The sequence below is a fragment of the Cyanistes caeruleus genome, chromosome 20 (genome assembly GCF_971803275.1).
Source record: "Cyanistes caeruleus chromosome 20, bCyaCae1.hap1.1, whole genome shotgun sequence".
In the NCBI taxonomy this organism is placed as follows: domain Eukaryota; kingdom Metazoa; phylum Chordata; class Aves; order Passeriformes; family Paridae; genus Cyanistes; species Cyanistes caeruleus.
The window spans coordinates 6,653,086-6,672,052 of record NC_141720.1 but is presented as its reverse complement, the minus strand read 5'-3'; the positions used below and the strand labels follow the sequence as shown (position 1 = coordinate 6,672,052).

The 18,967-nt window shown below is 47.4% G+C and overlaps 4 protein-coding genes and 4 non-coding genes across 9 annotated transcripts; 3 read left to right on the top strand and 5 right to left on the bottom strand.

Annotated features, from left to right (window-relative positions):
- Window positions 1–7: 7 nt before the first annotated feature.
- SURF1 (SURF1 cytochrome c oxidase assembly factor) lies at window positions 8–4,365 on the top strand. Its single transcript, XM_023938264.2, has 9 exons — window positions 8–134; window positions 646–727; window positions 843–970; window positions 1,322–1,404; window positions 2,171–2,362; window positions 2,650–2,722; window positions 3,074–3,236; window positions 3,789–3,870; window positions 4,061–4,365. Exons 1-9 carry the CDS (start codon window positions 48–50, stop codon window positions 4,125–4,127), a joined length of 957 nt encoding a protein of 318 aa, XP_023794032.1. The 5' UTR covers window positions 8–47; the 3' UTR covers window positions 4,128–4,365.
- Window positions 4,366–5,130: 765 nt separating this feature from the next.
- Window positions 5,131–10,128, bottom strand: RPL7A (ribosomal protein L7a). Its single transcript, XM_023938265.2, has 9 exons — window positions 10,079–10,128; window positions 9,009–9,321; window positions 8,343–8,463; window positions 7,930–8,079; window positions 7,044–7,184; window positions 6,628–6,707; window positions 6,173–6,303; window positions 5,737–5,806; window positions 5,131–5,289 (listed from the first exon to the last, which is right to left on the bottom strand). The coding sequence occupies exons 1-9, from the start codon at window positions 10,126–10,128 to the stop codon at window positions 5,185–5,187; spliced, it is 1,161 nt and encodes a 386-aa protein (XP_023794033.2). The 3' UTR covers window positions 5,131–5,184.
- On the bottom strand, window positions 6,378–6,451 carry LOC111937161 (small nucleolar RNA SNORD36). The gene has a single exon (XR_002868465.1). It is a non-coding gene; the product is annotated as a small nucleolar RNA SNORD36 (small nucleolar RNA).
- Window positions 6,862–6,939, bottom strand: LOC111937166 (small nucleolar RNA SNORD36). The gene has a single exon (XR_002868470.1). It is a non-coding gene; the product is annotated as a small nucleolar RNA SNORD36 (small nucleolar RNA).
- Window positions 7,256–7,320, bottom strand: LOC111937168 (small nucleolar RNA SNORD24). The gene has a single exon (XR_002868472.1). It is a non-coding gene; the product is annotated as a small nucleolar RNA SNORD24 (small nucleolar RNA).
- LOC111937167 (small nucleolar RNA SNORD24) lies at window positions 8,148–8,220 on the bottom strand. Its single transcript, XR_002868471.1, has one exon. It is a non-coding gene; the product is annotated as a small nucleolar RNA SNORD24 (small nucleolar RNA).
- On the top strand, window positions 9,045–15,113 carry MED22 (mediator complex subunit 22). 2 transcript variants are annotated; one of them, XM_023938267.2, is made up of 4 exons: window positions 9,045–9,260; window positions 9,686–9,766; window positions 10,040–10,248; window positions 13,785–15,113. In XM_023938267.2, the coding sequence occupies exons 1-4, from the start codon at window positions 9,045–9,047 to the stop codon at window positions 13,975–13,977; spliced, it is 699 nt and encodes a 232-aa protein (XP_023794035.1). In that variant the 3' UTR covers window positions 13,978–15,113. The 2 variants fall into 2 exon arrangements, with proteins under 2 accessions (XP_023794035.1, XP_023794034.1); XM_023938266.2 differs by having other exon boundaries at window positions 13,779–15,113.
- A 405-nt stretch (window positions 15,114–15,518) lies between these two features.
- Window positions 15,519–18,385, top strand: SURF6 (surfeit 6). The gene is made up of 4 exons (XM_023938263.2): window positions 15,519–15,851; window positions 16,220–16,435; window positions 17,027–17,118; window positions 17,561–18,385. Exons 1-4 carry the CDS (start codon window positions 15,758–15,760, stop codon window positions 18,227–18,229), a joined length of 1,071 nt encoding a protein of 356 aa, XP_023794031.1. The 5' UTR covers window positions 15,519–15,757; the 3' UTR covers window positions 18,230–18,385.
- The last annotated feature ends 582 nt before the right edge of the window (window positions 18,386–18,967 follow it).

The following is an 18,967-nucleotide window of genomic DNA, read 5'->3' as shown; positions in this document are numbered from 1 at the left end:
GGCAGGGCGGGGGAGGAGCGGGGCAGCGGGGCCGGGCCGGGGCTGCCATGGCCGCGCCGGTGCTTAGAGCCGGGCCCAGGCTGCTGAGGGAGCGGTGGCACCAGGGGAGGTTCGGGGCAGCGGAGCCGGGACGGGTAAGCCGCTGATCCTGTCCTTCGACCCTGATCATGTCCCATTATCCTGTCTCCGATCCAGTCCCTTCCTCTCGTTTCCTGATCATGTCCCCTCATCCTGGATTCAGTCCCCTGATCCAGTTCCCGGATCCAGTTACCTCAGCCTGTCCCCTCTACCTGATCCAGTCCCTCGATCCTATCTCTTCATCCTATTCCCTCATCCCCTCCCTTCATCCTGTCCCCTGATCCCGTCCCCTGTAGGCCCTTGTTTCTGTCAAGAATAGATTAGGCTGGTGTGTGTTTGCTGATAGTGTGAATGAAAGTTCATTGCTGTGCTGTAGGCAGCTCTGTAATAGAAATTTTATCTTATTTAATTTAAATGAAAGCCTAACCCATAGTGTTTCACAGGCAGTTGCTCATTTGAGACATAAATCAATGGATAAACTTGATGTTTATCAAGTTCACTGATATCACCGAAATAAAAGTTTTATAAAGCAGCAGCGTTACAGAGGATCTTTCTTATTCTGTGTAGACATTACAGTGCTTGATCAGAAGAACATTTTTTGGATATCCCCTAACTAAAGAAGGTTCTGGTCTGATTCAAAAGACTAAAGGTAAGAAAATATTTGTCTGGGCTTCTGCCCTATTTCACCCTAGTGCAAAGATGTAATATTTCCTGCAGGAATTTGGCATTTCTCTGAATCCTGTTCCTGTTCTGGTTTTCTGTAGATGTCTGTTTGAGGTTATGCAGACCACGAAGTTCTACAGCAGCTGCTGACACATCTGGAGAGGATACCGTGCTGAAATGGGGCCTTCTCCTCATCCCTCTGACCACATTTGGTCTTGGCACATGGCAGGTACAAATCAATATTTCATTTTTTCAGAAAATGAATACTTGAGGATTGTCAAGTTTTTCCATCTGAGTGATCTAGTTCAGACAACAGGCAGGTTAAAGATTTGCTGTTATTTTACATTTCTGTTTTCCAAGTATACACTTTGAAGTCTTTAAAAGTATTTTTTTACAGTTATATTTTAGTATAAATATTTCCTCAAATTAAATTCAGTAACCTCTATTTTCTCATCTCCAATTACCCTGATTTAGGCCAGGCCTGATACGAAAATTATGACCAAGGTTTTAAGGCTTGCTGGGGTTGTTCCATTGCCCAGTTCTACCCTAAGGAGTTACTTTTGTGTTTGTTTACTTCCAGGTTCAGCGGCGCAAGTGGAAATTAGATTTGATTGCACAACTGGCATCAAGAATCACAGCAGATCCCATCCCTCTGACATTAGAGTATGGAAGCAGGGATGGTTTGCTGTCTACAGAGCACTGACTGGAAATATTAGATATGGACCTTGCACTAATGAACTTGTGCTGAACTGACCTGCATGAAAATGAAGGGATACGATGGAAATTGGGATATGCTAGCAAATTAGAAAGAGATCCTGATAATTTTTTTATTTTTAGTAAAAGGATAAGTCAGTTCTTCCTTTAGGATACTCTAAATGTATGGGGAAGGATGAATCTCTGTTCAGGAGAATGAGGGATGTATTTCATAGCATTTTTAATCCCACTGGAAAAAGAGGACTTGGGTGTCTGTGGTGTCCCAGAGAAATTGTTACTGCAACAGGGAGTCTTGGAGCAACAGCAGGCCCTGCCCCACATGTGCAACAGTTGTGTCAGGTGTGAGAGAGATTTTTAAGGTCACTTGGTCACCTGGCACAACTCTCAGAAGGGCTCAGTTGTTGGAATTCATGGTCTGGGATGGGAAAGAAACACTTCCCATGGCTGGATGCATGGGCAGTGAGTCCACTTGCTCTTACTGGGTTCCAGGTATGGAACAGAACTTCTCCCTGGATGCTCCTAATCATCTCTATTTGATTCTCTGGCACAGTTGAAATATATTAAGCCATATTCCATGAGCTGTTTGTCTTCTGCCTCTGTTTGCCAGGCTCCACTCAAAGTGAACCATTAGGGAAAAAGAGAATCCTGCAATAAAATCTCCTGATTGAATTTGCTTAGCACAGGCATGATTTTGTTTTCCTCTTGTTCCATGCAGCCCCATGGAACTGAAGGAGTTGGAGTACAGACCTGTGACGGTCCGAGGGCATTTTGACCACTCTAAGGAGCTGTACATCCTGCCCCGTTCCCTGCTGAACCCGGAGCGGGAAGCCCGGGAAGCCGGGAGGATCACATCCCATCCGGAGAACGGAGCCAACGTCGTCACCCCCTTCTACTGCACAGAGCTCGGGTGAGTTCAGGAGAGTCCTGCTCCACTGGAGCACTCACTTATCCTTGGAAAAGCTGAATCCTGGTGGTTGGGTTTGTATCAGTCACTCCCTGCCTTAAAAGGCATCTCCTAGTCTGTGACATCACTGAGGCTTGATTTGAAATTGTATTTAAATTCCTTCATAAGGTGACAGCAAAAGTGGCAGCAAACACATGGGTTGCTTCTTTCTTTGGTCTTTAGTTCTAAGCAGCAGCAGCAGGAATAAATTCCCTTTCACTCCTGAGCAGTACTTCTTTATGTAACTCTAGGGTCACGATTTTAGTCAACCGAGGATTTGTGCCCAGGGAGAAATTGAAACCGGAGACCAGACTGAAGGGACAGGTAAGGGAGATCCAGGGAATGGGGGTGTTACTTTGTGTCCCTTGGTTGCTCAGAGGTACCACACTAATCCAGAAAGTCAGGAGCTATGTTCAGCATCATGGGAGGTGATTTAATTAGTTTCAAAGACAACAAACCTTTATTTCCCACCTTTTTGTTAAATAATGTGTTTTACAAACAAGGAGTTGTTCTTGTTCTGCTTTTTTTCCTGCTGTTACAGCACTGCCCCATTGCAGAGAACAACAATTTATGCTCAGACCCTTCCAGTGCCACATTTTCCTGACAGGACTTGATATGTCAGAATATGAAATCAATCTTGAAACATTCATTTCTTCTTTCTGCATTTCTCCTCAGATTGAAGATGAGATTGATCTCACAGGGGTGGTGAGGTTAACAGAAAAAAGGAAACCCTTTGTGCCTGAAAATAACATTGAAAAAAATCGCTGGCACTACCGGGACCTGGAGGCCATGGCCAAGGTGACTGGTGCTGAGCCCATCTTCATCGATGCAGATTTCAGTAAGTCACAGAGGAATCCAGCCCCATGTTCAATTTACATCCCACTCCCTCCCTTTCCCCTCAGTTCTCTTCTGTGCTCTGCCAGCCCACTGTTCTGAAGGTGACAGGGAGCCTACAAGAGAGCTGGAGAAGGACTTTTGTCTGGAGCATCAAAGATAGGACAAGGGGGAATGGCTTCAGATTGCCAGAGGGCAGGGTTAGATGGGATATTGGGATGGAATTGTTTCCTGTGAGGGTGGGCAGGCCCTGGCACAGAGTGCCCAGAGTAGCTTTGGCTGCTGCTGGAGCCCTGGAAGTGTCCAAGGCCAGGGCTGGACAGGGTGTGGAGCAGCCTGGGATAGAGGAAGGTGTCCCTGCCCATCACAGCAGGAGGTGGAATGGGATGGGCTTTAAGGTCCCTACCAAGCCAAACCATGGATTTGGGATTCATGAACTTGGGAACACCACTGCCTGGGGGAGAGCAGGGTATCCATCCACCAGATTAATCACCTTCCCCTCTCACACAGTGCAGTTCCACACTAAGGACTGAACTTGGCTGTGTTGTCCCCACAGGAAGCACAGTCCCAGGGGGGCCCATTGGGGGCCAGACCAGGGTGAGCCTGCGGAACGAGCACATGCAATACATCGTTACCTGGTAAGGGACCAGCCTGCCTGGGGAACCTACCCCAGCCTGCTCTGGAATGCCTGCATGAGCTCTTGAGCCACAAAAGCCCAGTTTTAACCTAAAAAACTTGTGCCATGTGGTTTGCCTTGGTTATTGCAGCTGTCTTAGGGAGGTCCAGTCCACTCTGGAAAGGTGCCAATGTGTGATTTTTCTCTTACAGGTACAGCTTGTGTGCTGCAACTTCCTTCTTGTGGTACAAGAAATTTATACAGAAGGCACCCCTGTGAGGGGAAGGAAGAAACCTTTTTTGTGCTACTGTCAGGAGCAGATTTTTATGGGTGACAGGAGCCTGATCAGTCCTAAATAACTGAAGCACCTGGAGGACCAGAGCAGTTTCAGCAAACATTAGCAAGCTGCAAATAGACTTTAAGCAATCCCTGCAAACTGAGCTCCCACCAGTGTGATTTGGCTGCAGCTTGGGAGCACTGAACTTCAATAGTAACCAAAATACATTTTTCTACTATGGTTGTTTGTAAAGTACATTTTAATATCTCCACTCTGTTTTCCTTAAGACAAACCCAGTTTTTTTAAATGAGCCTATTTGCTGATTTTTATTTGCAGGAAGCAGTCCTTCCTGAAGTCAGCAATGGCTGGCAGCAGTTCTAGTACAATGAAGGCCTACAGGTCTTTGCCTTGTGACTTGTATCATGCATCTTACACGGAACAGCAGCAAACCTGAAACAGAGGTTACTGTGGAGACTCAGGTCTAGCTGGGGAAGGCAGCCTGTGGCTTTGCAAGAGGATAAGGGCTGGCAAAAAGCAGCTAGCACAGCTGGAGGCTTTGATAGCCTCCACAGTGCCACCAGACCAAGTCAGCACTCGGGAAAGAACAGAGCCACAGGAAGGTCTTGATACCCCCTCAGCCTGCCTTTACTGCAAGAGGCACTGCAGGTGTGGAAGGTTGTAATACTGTGTGTAACCCATACTGTAACCCAGTCCCAGGTAAGGAGAAATCGAGAGCTATTTCCAATTTAGATTTGCAAAACCAAGCCAAGCTTAAAACCAGAATTATCCAAGATCCCAGAGCATGTGCAGCTGAGCTGCTGGGTTGTGTGTTCAAGAGAGGAGTTATTGCACAGGACTAGTAATTAAGGGAAGTTATTGCAAGTTCAGTAATATCCAGCTCTGTGCAGCCGTTTGTGCCCAGCACTATTCTGTCACTGGATGGAAGGCACAGAGTATAGCAATGTGTTAGTCCCTGCCTAGAACACTCCCATGAACAGAGACCACTGAAACAGCTGGGGTTTATTATGTACAGAAAACACGGTGCAATGCAGTACATCTTCAGCCCAGCTTTGTAGCCAGCTCTTTAGCCTTTGCTTTTTCCAGCTTTGCAATGCGAGCCACTGACTTTGGACCCAGAACGTTCCCGCCCCAGTGACGACGGATCTGCAAAGAAGGGAGAACAGGTTAGAGACCTCATTCCATCTTTTACTTTGCCACTCAAAATCCTCCACAAGGCAAGAGCTCTCTCAATTGCAAAGTCCTACACATTTCAAGCACTGCACTACATTTTGGAGCAGCAAAGAGAAAAGCTTAGAATCTTTCCCAATGAGAGATGCTGGATTCAGCTATCCCATAATTCCTGGATTTAGGATATGGAGTTTTGGTAGCTGTTGCCCTCTCTGCAATCCTTGCCCTAGGGTAGCCATTTACTTCTAACCTGGCGACAGCTGTCACATTTTACCCAATCCTTAGGTAAAGAATCTGGATACACTGTAAGCAAACCTAGGTGTAACACATCCAAGTATAAACTGATGTCACCATGTCAAATTTCTCTGTTCTGGGAATGTTAACAGTGTAAAAAGACAAGGCCAGCCGCACAGAGAATCTTACCTCATCGTATCTATCATTGTAGTTGGTCTTGACAGCCTCCACCAGCTTTGCAAGGGCTCCCTTGTCCTCCCTGTTGATGACAATTTTAGTTCCTTTAGAGCCTTGATTTAACATTTTCCATAATTATATTGCCATAGAATTTGAGAGCTTCTAGTGGCAACCCAATTTTTCAAGTTAAGCAAAAACATCACTTGCAAAGCCTTAACACTCAGGATCCGCACTGCTCAGATTTTGGAATAACAACCTATTTGGTAAACCAAACTGATCTGCACCTTCGGGATTTGATAGAGACATTTCTATTAGACCCTACAGAGGTGGAATTTTAATTTTACTACTTCAGAGAGACCCAAGTTTGCTACCCACCTCCCCTAGAGCCTGTGCTTAGTGCAGTTTGCTTTCTCCACGAGACAGTCAAGTGAGCTCTCAGAACACTTACGGGTTAACCTGGGTGAAGGCCACAGAGGTGCATGTCTTCCTGTGGACCAGCCTGCCCAGCCTGGCTTTGCCCTTGATGATGCAGTAGGGAACCCCCATCTTGCGGCACAGGGCTGGCAGGAAAACCACCAGCTGCAAGGGAAGAGAGTGCTGAGTAACTGAGGGTAAACATCCATTTGTGCTGGGTGTCAGCCTGGGCTGTGGCAATTGCTCAGTGTTAAAAAGCTCGTTTTGCTCTTCACTGCTGGTTCAGGTGAAGAAATTCAAAACATCATTGCAAAGGGCCCAGCCTCACTGTCCCACCAGGACAACTACAAACATGCACAAGCATCCCAGTTCTGGCAAATGTGTGGGTTTTTTGTGCATTCTCTCTCATACAATTTGTCCCAAAATCCATTTTTGCCTTCAAAGCACTTCTGACCCTACCCTAAGTTACACAGGTCGCCTGTAACATACCTCAATGGGGTCTACATCGTGGGCAATAACGACAAGCTGAGCTTTCTTGTTCTCCACCAGAGTTGTGACAGTATTAATACCTGAAAAACAAATTCTAGATAAGGTTTGATTCCTCTCAGTCCATTTTCAGAGCTTTATTGCAAGCCAACTCTGATTCCATAGCACAACATCACTATGGAAGTTACGGAAACTTTTCACATCAGTGGCACAAAGACATTTAGTGGACAATTTGCTAAAGCTCAGGGTTAAAAAGCTCGTCTATTTTGCTCTTCACTTTGAGCTCAGGTGAAGAAATTCATAACATCACTGCCATAGCTTGTCCAAGGCTGTCCAATTGACAAACCAACTCTTCCATCAGTTTTCTCTCCTACAAAGTGCCAGGCTTCCACATTCCATCAGCTCAGATACAAAGTTACCTGCTCGGAGGACCGGTGGCCGCTTGGTTGGAGTATCTCCCTTTCCTGCAGCTTTCTGCTCAGCACGAGCCAGTAGCCTCTGTTTCTTCTCCTGCTTATTTTCAGGCCTGTATTTGTGTGCCAGCTTCAGAAGCTGTGTGGCTGGAAGAGAATAGCTAATAGTTATTTGCATGACCTGAAAATATAAGCATCATTTTTTAAAAACACTGCAGTGCATCAGCGATCTTGGTGGCTGTCATCACTTTTTTTTCAGAGCAAAAAGGGATCATCATCTGCACAGTCCAAGGGAAGAGCACCCTGAGAGCCTCTGTTTGAATGTGCCTCTGATGACACAGAGTTCCTTGACTGTCTGGATGAGGAAATGCCTGTGGACACCCCCCACAGCATTTATGGTTAGAGGTGGTGCACTGGCTCTTTTAAACCAAGGAGCATCATTGAGGAGGAAATTATTCTACACAGGTCCAAAGTCTTTTGCATAGACTCATTCACAGAAGACCCCTAAAATCCCTTCTTCCTTCAGTGCCAGTTTTCCCCCAAAGCCTGCACTCCCACAGATGTCTCAAGCAATCTGTTTACACCATCCTGGGTAGTTCTACATCAGTCTGGAAGAATGGAATCACAGTTAAGATTTAATGCAGGGTTTGGGTCAGTAAATAGAGCTTTGATATTTCCTGAATCCCTTTCCAGGTGGACAGCAGCAATCCAAGATTTAAGCCAGCAAATTGATTTTGACACCACCCCAGTCACTATTAAAGCCTCCCTAAAACACTTCCACAGACACACCCCACCTTATCTTTGTTAAGGCTAATTTTGGTTTCTTTCCCCTTTTTTGAGGCACATCCATTTACAACCCAAGCCAAAAGAACGTTGTGGGGCACATCCTTACCTGTCTGGCGGTCCAGGGCCTGGGTGAACTGGTTGATGGCAGGAGGCACCTTTAGGCGTTTGTAGAGGATGGACCTCTGGCGCTGCAGCCGAATGTAGCGTGGCCATTTAACAAACCGGGTGAGGTCACGCTTGGGCTGGATATCCTGTCCTAAAAAAACACAGCCTTTAGCTCAGGGCTGCCCCAAATCCAGAGCAGCAGCACAAGAATGGTACAGAAGCATCAGTGATCTTGGTGGTAATGTGTCAGCACGACCACTCAGATAGCAAATATTCTTTCACATCATCTGCATCTTGTACAAGAACAGCACTGCACAAAGTCTGGAGTGATTTTTAATGTTTATATCTTTGACATCTGTTCACTGAACAAGAAAAACACATGGGAGCAGCTATCCCAAACATCCACTTACTCACCAATGCCAAAGTTCTTGGGCCTCTTCTCAAAGAGGGGATTGACAACCTTCTTGGCCTCCTGCTTCTTGACTACAGCAGGGGCCGGTGCCACCTTCTTGCCCTTGGCCTTCTTTCCTTTCGGCTGCAAGCAAGAAACACACTCTGTTTTCTTTTTCCTCCAAAACTCGCGTGCTTAGGCAAATTACCAGCCCACCCTAGAAATGCATTTATTTTCCCAGGCATTTCACCACCATGGCGGATTTCCATGCTCGTCCTGCTCTCCCAGAGAAAATTCTTAGCTTTACGTTTACAAGTTTTATAAACCATCCCGCGAGGGAAGAAGATTAAAGCGAGTGTGATGATGGCTTCTCCCGGCCTGGCGCTCTCCTATAGCAGCGGAGATGCCCCCACGGCGCATTACAGACCACGGGAGCCGACCTACCCCGTGAACGCCCCGCGGCCTGCCCGGGCCGGCAGCAGCCGCAGCTTCCCAGCCCGGGAGGGCAGGCCCATACGCGGCCTTCCCCACCACCGCGAATCGGACACGAAACACAGCTCCACCGCCTCCCCCGGCAGCCGAGCACCCTCGCGGCGCTGCCGCGGCCCATCGGCAGCAGCAGATGACGGGGGGCTGCCCCAGATGGCGGCGGATAGCCCCAGCCCCCCCGCGCTGCCGCCATCACTCACCATCTTGGGCGGCGGGAGAGAAAGGAAGGGCGGTGCATGCCGGGAGATATCTACGGCGCGCGAGATCTCGCGAGAGCGCGGGTGGGCGGGTCCGGCTCCTGGTCCGGGGCCGGGCGGGGAGGCGCGGCCATGGCGCAGCCCCGGGTGCTGCCCCAGAGCAAGGAGACCCTGCTGCAGTCCTACAACAAGCGCCTCAAGGACGATGTCAAGTCCATCATGGACAACTTCACCGAGATCATCAAGACGGCCAAGGTGGGCCTGAGCGGGCCAGCTGCTAAGCGGAGAAGGGCGGGGGCACGCGAAGAAGAAGGGACTGTGAGGGGAGAGCAAAGGCCGTGAGCAGAGAGGGGAGGACCTTTCGTAGAATCCCGAGTGTTAAAGGCTTTAAAGGGACCTTAAAGATCATCTCCTTCTGCCCCGTGCCATGGGCAGGGACACCTTCCACCAGAGCAGCTTGCTCCCAGCCCCATCCAACCTGGCCTTGAACACTATGCGAACTGAACTGTAATTAACATACAGATGTGAATTTCACATATATAATGTGTGATCTCATTTCACACATATAGGAAATTCACACACATGCACATAGATATTCTATATATTATATCTTGTAACATAGTAATTGTCTATTTGGATTTTAAATGTGCAGAGGTGGATTTGTGTACTTTTTTCTTTAGATCGAGGATGAAACTCAAGTCTCTCGAGCAACCCAGGGTGAACAAGATAACTACGAGATGCATGTCAGAGCTGCAAATATTGTGAGTAGCATTGAACTGTTCAGCCCTGTGGGCAGCACGTCCTACAGGGGCTACTGGGTTCATTTTTGGGTCTTTATAACACTCCCAAGGACTGCTACCAGGAAATTCACTTCATGTTTGGGGTGGCTGGGGAAGGCTGGGTCAGGATTCTGTCAGAATCCTCACATATTATGGGAGTTTTTATCCAAAGTTTGGGCTGAAGGAGAAGCTTAAAAGATCTTGGAACTGGAGCAAAGCCCTGTTCTGATGTGTGGTTTTTCCCACTGCTGCAAGGTCCGAGCTGGCGAGTCCCTGATGAAGCTTGTGTCTGACCTGAAGCAGTTCTTGATCCTCAATGATTTCCCCTCTGTGAATGAGGCCATCAACCAGCGCAACCAGCAGCTGAGGAGTCTGCAGGAGGAGTGTGACAAAAAGCTGATTGCACTGCGGGATGAGATCTCCATTGACCTGTACGAGCTAGAAGAAGAATATTACTCTTCCAGGTACAAATAGGGCAGTGGACTCTGCCTTACAACTCCAGTAGTTTTTGGGGTAGTTAGTCCAGACCATCAAGTAGCCCTTAGAGTACAGCTGTTGAGAATGTTCCCAAAAATTTCCAGTTCTACTTTTAATTAGGTCAAACTCTTTTTCTGCAACTAAAGCAACTGCCTTTTCCTTGTGGAAACCCTCCAGGGTATAAGTGTCCTGGTGAAGGAGGTGTTCACAGCATCCCAGGTTTGGTAGGTAATTTCGTTAGACTTCTGTTGTAATCATTAGAAAAGAAGATGAATTTCCTTGGGAGAAATCCCTCTGAAGGAGCCTCTGGCTCTCTCCCTGCAGAGACCAGCTTGCTGAGCTGGGTCCTGATGTCACCTCACCTTCGTGGTGAGTCCTTTCACAAGTGACCTGGTCACACACTGTGCCTTTTCCTTCCCAGTCCACTGCCCCCAGCTGCCTCCAGTCCTTCTGGGGTCAATATTTGCAAGGAGCAAAAGGACTTGCTCAGTTTCATTGAATTATGAAGTATTGTGATAGGATTTTCTAAGGAATGACTTATTACTGATTTGTTTATGGGATTTTTAATATTTTTAAAAGCCTTTTATTTAGCAAACAGACTTTAGAGAATTCAGACACCTTATTTTTTATTTTTTTTGTCATGCACTCCAGCACTTCTAGTTAATGATGCAGTAAATGAAAGCAGAAAAAAACAAATATAAACCTGGTTATTTTGGCTGCACTTTTCAAGCTAAGTGAAGTCAGTGCAATAATTCTAGGACATCTAAACAAACACTTACCTTTTAAAAATCTTACTTAAAACTTTACGGACCAGGTTTTTCTGTGTTTGCCTTTTCCTTTTTTCTAAGAATGCTGAATGCCTGTAACCCCAGCTAAATCAACTAAATTGCTCAATATCTTTGAAAGCAAGGCCATTGTTTATGAGTAATATATGTATTTTAAGAGTAAAAAGATAATAATATGACACAGCTTAGAAGTAAAAGTTTAGAGTTACTTTTCAAACTTCATTCAGTTTTTTGAGGAGGTTGTGATGATCACAAATACAAGCATCTGAGCAGGTGCTGATATGTCCATGAGATAGCAGTGAGCTTATCCAAAGGGATGTGGTGTGGGATGAGAGTGCCCCACAAGTTCCAGGTGTGCTTCCCTCAGCCTGTCCCCAGGCTGCCACCACTGTGTGCTGGTCACTCTCACGTCTGGCCTGAGGGGTTCTGTCCATGCTGGCATGGTCTGTTCACCTGCCTGGCCCCAGCTGCACCATAAAGCAACCCTTGCTGGCAGAACTAACATGAAAGCACAAATGTTAGTGTACATCAGATGGATTTGCCTTCCTGCTCTTTCTTGCGGGTCATGAGGTGAGGAAACCTGGCAACTCTGCAGAGCTGTGACCTGACACTTTGTTATCACAAAATACTTGGTCGTTTGCTTTTAGCACTTCCTCCCTTCCTGTGCTCTTTCCTGTCTTTTTCTGCACCAAAGAAATGGTGTCTGTGTAAATACAGAAACAGTGATTTATTCGAAGTCCTTTTATAATTAGAATACTACAATATTTTTAATGAAATCTTATTGTCTAATGTGGGGGAAAGGCTTTCTGTTATGTCACAGCCATGTCTCAGTGGCTGTCAACACAACAGCCTACTTGCCCCCAAAAAGGAGCTCCTTGATGTCCTGGGAATGCCTCTTCAGTTGTAGGGTCAAGTGTTTGCCAGGTTTTTTATGTGCACATGGGGCTTTTGATGAGACCCAAAAGCAGGTCCTTGAAACTAAACCTGAGACGATTGTCCTGAAGGAATCTTTGCTTTCCTGCCCTGTGATCTAGATTTCTAGAGCTGTCCCTCTGCACTCAGACTGGCTGGGTGCCTCAGGGGAGTGGTGAAATCCCTTCCATGCCCTGAGGAGCTGTCCCAGGACAGAGCAGCAGGCTGGCCAGTGCTCCTGGGCTGTGCAGAGCTGCTCCCTGACCCTGACTTTTGAGGAGTGTTAGCTGAGAGGTGGAGCTTAGACTCTGGAACTGTTCTAGCTTGGGCAGCAGGAGAAGTCATGCTTCTGACACAGATGAAATGTGGTTAGCAACTCCCCTGCCATGATGTGTGGATGCTGTGGTCAGGTTCTCCTGGGAAATGGTGGCCTGAGGACTATGACAGAGCAGGAATTGTATTTCTGGTTCAGTCCTGATGGTCTTTGTTAACTGAACCCAGCTCCATTGTGTTGGGGGCTGATCTTCCAAGGGATTGTACAGAAGCCCCAGGTATAAAACCTGTGTCCACTGCCCTCTCACTTCTCCTGCAAAGCCAGCTGGGTGATGCTGCCAGAGCTCAGCTTGCACCTAGTGCTTTGTGTGCTTGTTCCCCAAGTGATAACTGCAAGTCTAGCTTGCCTTCTCTCATCCTAACCTCCAGACCTGCATTTGTGTTCCATTCCTCCTTCCTCTGAGATCACAGGAGCTGTCTTGAGTGTGGGGTTAAATCTCACATGTTTCATGTTTGTGCAATATGAACTGTCTCATATTTCTATACTTAAAATATTTCCCTAAGCATCAGTCCATACATTACAAATATAAATAAAGCTGCAACAACAAAATCACTTGACCCATTGGGTTTTGTTTTCCTCTGAATGCAAGCTACTTTCTGCTTCAGCACTCTGTCTTGGGTGTCTCTTGTGTGTGCAGCTCCTTTGTCTCTTTGGGATTTGTGTTGGTTTTGTTCCAGTTCTTTCTTTTGTTCCAGTGGGGTTTTTTTTAGTTTTGGCCCTCCCACATTATGTTTTCCTGAGACTATGGGCAAGAATTAGTCAGTTGTTTAAAACCTTATTTTTCCTACTCTGCTGGTTCATCCAGTGTTGGAATCCAGACAGCTGCTTTTAGAAGCACTGTTAGCTCAGGCTCTTGGGAAAAGGCAGGAGCTGTCAGTACTTTCTAATCAAACTGGGAAGCTTCAGTGGAAGACCCAAACCTGTGGGTCAAAAAACCCTTTTTGAAAGGGCAGGGGTGCAAGCAGGGTTCTTCTTTATTGTGACATGGACAGACCCCAGAACAATTGTGGTAGTTTTTTTGCTGAAGTAAAATTTAGAGCAGGATTTCTATTTTTTCTTCACATAAGTTGCAGTCTAATTCCAAGTAAAATAATTGTGGGTAAGGTCCATGTCTCACTCATCAGTAGCAGAGCTCGCATATTTGGGGGTGCCAGGACTTCAGCTCAAAGCTTTTCAGAGACTGGGAGTGTCTGGATAAGAATTGAGCCTGTTTCATTTTGTAGCCACAGTTCTGTCTCTGAAATTGCCCCAATCCTCACCAGGCCCAAGAGGTTTCAGGACCAGCCCTTAAGGGGGGAGTGTCTTAGGGAAGGCCAATGTCACACGACTTAAAATGATTGCATGAACACAGACCTTACATCCAGCATTTTTTTTTGCCATTTTCTTAATGCTTTGCTTCTGTCTTGCTCCCTCCACCCTTTCCATCCCTCCCCTCTTCTGTCACCACACCTGCTTTCTCCTCACTGGGGTTGTTTGTTCTGGAAAGCTACAGTCTGTGTGACAGCAATGATCTCCCACTCTGCGAAGCCTACTGGAGACAAGACTTTGCCACGCTGTCCCCCGAGAGCCTGTCGATGTCTCTGGCAGCTGCCACAGCAGAGCAGAGCGTCGCCACCTCGCAGAGTTCCACCCCATCGCACCCGCACGTGAACGGGCACGGGGCGGGCCCCGCCGAGCATTCCTGAAGAGGATCCTCTGCTGCCGGCACGGCTCAGCCAGGGATGGCCCTGCCTCGGCACCGCACTGCTGCAAGTCTTCCTCCTGCTGTGCTCAGCAAGCTGCTCCTGCTGTCGGGAGCTGTGCTGGCAGCGTCCTGCTCCCTGCATGGCTGCCCTGCTCCCTCCACACCAGGACCTTGCCAGGAGTGTTCTTGTTCCTTAAGAGATAGACATATGTAGACACAAAGTGAATCTCGTTATAACAAATTAGTCAGGTTTGCTTTAATGTGATAGTTACGTGTAGAGTTCGTTAGAAGTCCAGTTTGTTTCCGTATGAGTGTTGGGAGTTGAATTTCTTTGGGATAAACTTGAGCCAAATGTGGGGACAGTGAGCGTGTTGGGGTTTTTACTCTGCTTCCCAAAGTTACTGACATTCTGGTCGCTTTAAAGCTCTCTCAGGATGGCATCTGACAACCTCTGGTCTACTGTAAAGAGTCTTATAGTATTTTTACACAACAGTCTTCACTGTCAAAATGCTTTACAAACTTGAACTCTTGATGTGGAAGGAGGATCCCAGGAGACCCTTATGGAAGAGCAGTGTTTCCCCCTTGGAAGAGGGACAGGGATCAGACTGAGGGATCAGTGACACCACTTGCTCAAAGCCACAATGAGAAGCAGTGTCATGCTTTAGTCAGTTGATTCCTTCCTCAGTGTTTACACAGAAATTCCTGTTAATATAGTCTGAGCTAACATGGAGCCTCTGATTATGCTGGCTTTTAGTTCTGTTTAATGGAAAAAATCTTGAGAGCAGTGAGGGATACTCAGTTACTCTCAGTTTCCTTCCAAGGAAACACATTTGGTGCTTGGTCTGCAGCTGTTTCAGCAGCTCAGCACATCTTCTGTCCTTTCCTTTTGTGGTGGCTCTGCCTTGGCTCGAGCTGTGCAGCTGAAAGGGAGATGCCACTGAACTGAACACTGTTACCACAGCTCGGTGTCACCACAGAGCCACCAGTGCATTCCAACAACAGGGCTGAGCTTCCCCATCTTTCTGCTGTAATGTCTCATTTCCTAGGATGTGAATTTTGCTATTATTTTTTGACTTATTTTTCTTCCGTTCCATTTATTTTTGTAACTAGTTGGTTTAATAAAACTGGTTTGTATAATTTGTAAGGCGTGTGTTTTCAGCCACGAGGCGCTGTGAAAGTGTCACAATTACAAGCGTGCGCCTTCGAGGAGGGGATGAGCATTGTCTTGCAGGCTGTGAAGAAAACCCTGCTCCCCGCAGCTGTTCCCGTCCAGGGGCTGCAGAAACCATCACCAAACTCTCCCGTGCTCTGGGGACCTCACCCCTGTGCAGCGGGGAGCTCGCTTTTATCCTCCAGTAAAGGGAGGTTTGGCAAAGAAAGGTTTGGGACCTGCGGCGGAGGCGAACGGGGGCTGCCTGCGGGCAGGTGTCTGGAAAAAGCGGAGGTCGCAGCCCCCCAGGAGAGCCCCGAGCACCTTTGGTGTGACTCCGCTGGGTGCTGCCCGAGCGGAGCTCCGGCGGGGGCGGCTCCGGGCCCGGCCCCGCCGTCACTTCCCGGGCGGTGCCCTGCAGCCATCACTTCCTGCCGGGGGCTCCACGAGCGGGGACTGAGCCTCGTTGGGACCCGGGGCTGAGCATCCGGGACCCGGGGCTGAGCATCCGAGACCCGGGGCTGCTCCTCCGGGACCCGGGACTGAGCATCCGAGACCCGGGGCTGCTCCTCCGGGACCCGGGGCTGCTCCTCCGAGACCCAGGACTGCTCCTCCGGGACCCGGGGTGGCAATGGCCAGCCTGGCCGACCAGGACTCCTACCTGCAGGGTTTGGCCAGGAGGGCCGGCGTGCAGCACGCCCCGGAGTCGCGGAAGAGGAAATTGGGTACTGGAGCTGTAACGCTTGTGTTCTGTCCTCTCCGGCCCATTTGTGGGAGGCTGGGTGCGACAGCCCCCATGGGGTGCTTGGCTCGGGATTTTGTTTATAACAAAAAAGCAATCTCCTGAAACACGGAGCTCCCGAACACGTTGTACTGGGAGCCGTGGAAATCAATGGTCTCCATTCGCTGTGGAGAGCTAGGGTTTTATGGAAGTTTGCAAGAATGTTTGGTCTATTTAAATAAATTCTAAAATGTGTAATTTTTGAACATTAAGATGCCATTGCCATGCTGGAATTTTAGTGTTCAGTAATTGAGTGTTATGAGGAGGAATGTAGCATTGTCCTCTTTCATGTAATTTATTTTTGCTTTCTAGTGTCTAAGCCAGGCCAGCCCGATAATGCTGGCAGACAGGTCAAGAAACTGAAGAAAAAGAAGCCCAGGAAACAAACTGAGAAGAAGAATGCTCCTTCAGCCAAACAGGTGGTTTCTAACACCAGCAAACCCACTCCAGGACAGAAAGCAGCCCCTCAAGCCAGCAAATCATCTGCACAGGGGGGTACACAGAACACAAAGGAGAGTTTGGCTGCAGGTAAGAATTCCAGCTTTGCTGTGGTCTGAGTAAAGTGACCTGGGCTGAACTGGCTGCTTTTCACTTGCTTCACACAAGTCTAGTTTGGAAAGCCTGAATTGAGAAGATCTTTGCTAATTTGCTTATGCCCCAGAAGCTTTTGCCTATGGACAGGGATTTGTGCCATCACCACTGGGTGGCTCTCTGGAAACGCTGTTGAACTGAACTGCAGAGGTTTTGTGCATGTGAGTAACTTCGGGAATTACCTGTGGATGCAATCCCTGTCCTACCAGCTCAGTTTTCCTTTATGACTATGAAAAGTCAGATCTCAGAGAAAAGATGTCCTGAGCCTCTCTGTTTCACAAGCTTGGTACTTGTCTTTGGCTTGCCAGGCAGCCCCAGGGCATGCCAGGCCACTGCTGGCAGTATTGAATTACAAAAGGGAAAATTCTAAAGAAACCAATGAAACAGAAACTCGGGGTTTGTTTGGATTTTCCATTCCATTCACAGCATCTAAAGAGTTCCCAGAGTTTTTCCCATAGCCAGAGAAAGTGCTACTGTTTAGCTGGTGCTGCTTTTTAAGTATTTTTATTTTCTCCCTCTCGTTTTCAGGAAGTAAAAGTGAACTGAGTTCCCCTTCTGTTTCTGCAATCAGTCTGTTGCGTCAGAGACTCCATGAGAAGATTAAAAAAGCTTCTGGACAGGTATGGACACTCTGAATGTGTATCCATATGTGTGTTTATACACTTGAGGTTCTCCCCAGCCTCCCAGGGCATGTGGGGACAGGATCTCACAGGCTCAGGGTATGAGCTGATTCCATTTCATAAGGAGCTGTCTGTAGGTATTGCCAGGTGACCTGGTGTTCTAAAAAACCTGTGAGAAAAGATGGGGTCAAAGAGGCCTTTGGTGATTTTTAGGAAAAAGCCAAATAGTGAGAGCCTGAAAGGGAGCAGCTCCAGGCTGTTGAGGGAATGCAAAGGCTTTGAAATGTTCCTGTGTTTAGTGTCTCTAACAGCTGAGTCACAGCTTCACATCACAGGTGGTGCATCTTAGGAGGAATTTAAAATCAGGAACTTGGGGAGAGCCCACTTCTAATTCTGCTTGAACTCTTAAAGGCTTCTCATTCATGTACATCCTTCTCCTTAGGATAATGCCAAAGAGTTAACCCCTGCAGTCCTGGAGAAGAGGCAGCGAAGGAAGTATGAGAGAGAGAGAAAGAAACGCCGGCGAAAAGAGTTGAAGATGAAGGCAAAAATGGAGAAGAAAGAAACTGAGGAGGTGCCAGCAGAGCCAGAAAAGAAAAAGGAGACCAAAGCTGAGATTGTCTTCAACAGGGTTGAAGTTCATGATGAGAATGAGCTGAACAAGATCCAGAAGAAGAAAGAGAAGAGGAAAGCGGTGAAAGGCAATATCACTCCTATGACAGGCAAGAACTACAAGCAGCTGCTGAGCAGGCTGGAGACCAGGAAGAATAAACTGGAGGAGCTCAAGGAGAAGGATGAGAAGAAAGCTCAGGAGCTGGAGACCAAGATAAAATGGACAAATGCTCTCTATAAGGCAGAAGGGGTGAAGATCCGTGACGACGAGGAGCGTCTGAAGGAGGCCCTGAAGCGCAAGGAGAAGCGGAAAGCCCAGCGCAAGAGGCAGTGGGAGGAACGGACTGTGAGGGTGGTGGAAAAGATGCAGCAGCGGCAGGATAAACGCCAGAAGAACATCCAGAAGAAGAAGAAGGAGAGGATAGAGAAGAAGAAAGCCAGGGCTCGGAAGAAGGGCAGAGTTCTGCCAGAGGACTTGAAAAAAGCTGGGTTAAATTGAGAGTGAGGCAGATCTCCTGGCACTGGGGTTCCAGGGTGGGGTGTCTGTGTTACTGTTCCAGGCTGTGGGGCAGGCACTGGCACAGCTTCCCAGCCTCATCATACTGAAAAAAAAACAGTTGTATGTTTATTAATAAAGTTTTCTATCCTAAAGACACACCTTCTGGCTGATTTCTAATAGGAATTGTTATTTTTCTAAAGGGGCTATGTCACTTGCTGTCACCTCCTCTGATGGGCAGCACAGTGTCTTCTTTGCCTCCCCTGGGAATGGGGAAGAGGAAAAAAAAGGCAAAAAGACCAAACATGGGATTCATCTCAACACAAAGATACTGCAGGTATTGTAAAACCTTTGTTTAATACGAACTTGGATGATACCCTTGGAAAGGTGAGTGCATCTTGGATACATTTATCCTCCCCACTACAAGAAAACTGGAAATAATTTTCAATTTTAGGCAGTGCTGTTCATTTATCTTGTAAGTTAGGTTTTATCAGCATTAGGTCAATATAGACATAAACACAAACATGTACATGTGCATGGATTTAGTGTGGAGCTAACTGATCTTTGTGGATCATCCATAGGACACACTGACTGATCTTGACGGTTAGAAGGATTGGCTCCAAGTCTATCTTTGGCAATAAAAAAATAGGCAAAAATAAATAATTCTGGCAACCACAGGTGCCCGCAAGGGTTTCTTCTTTGTACAGTTCATCAGTGCAAAATTTGATTTGGTCATTACCA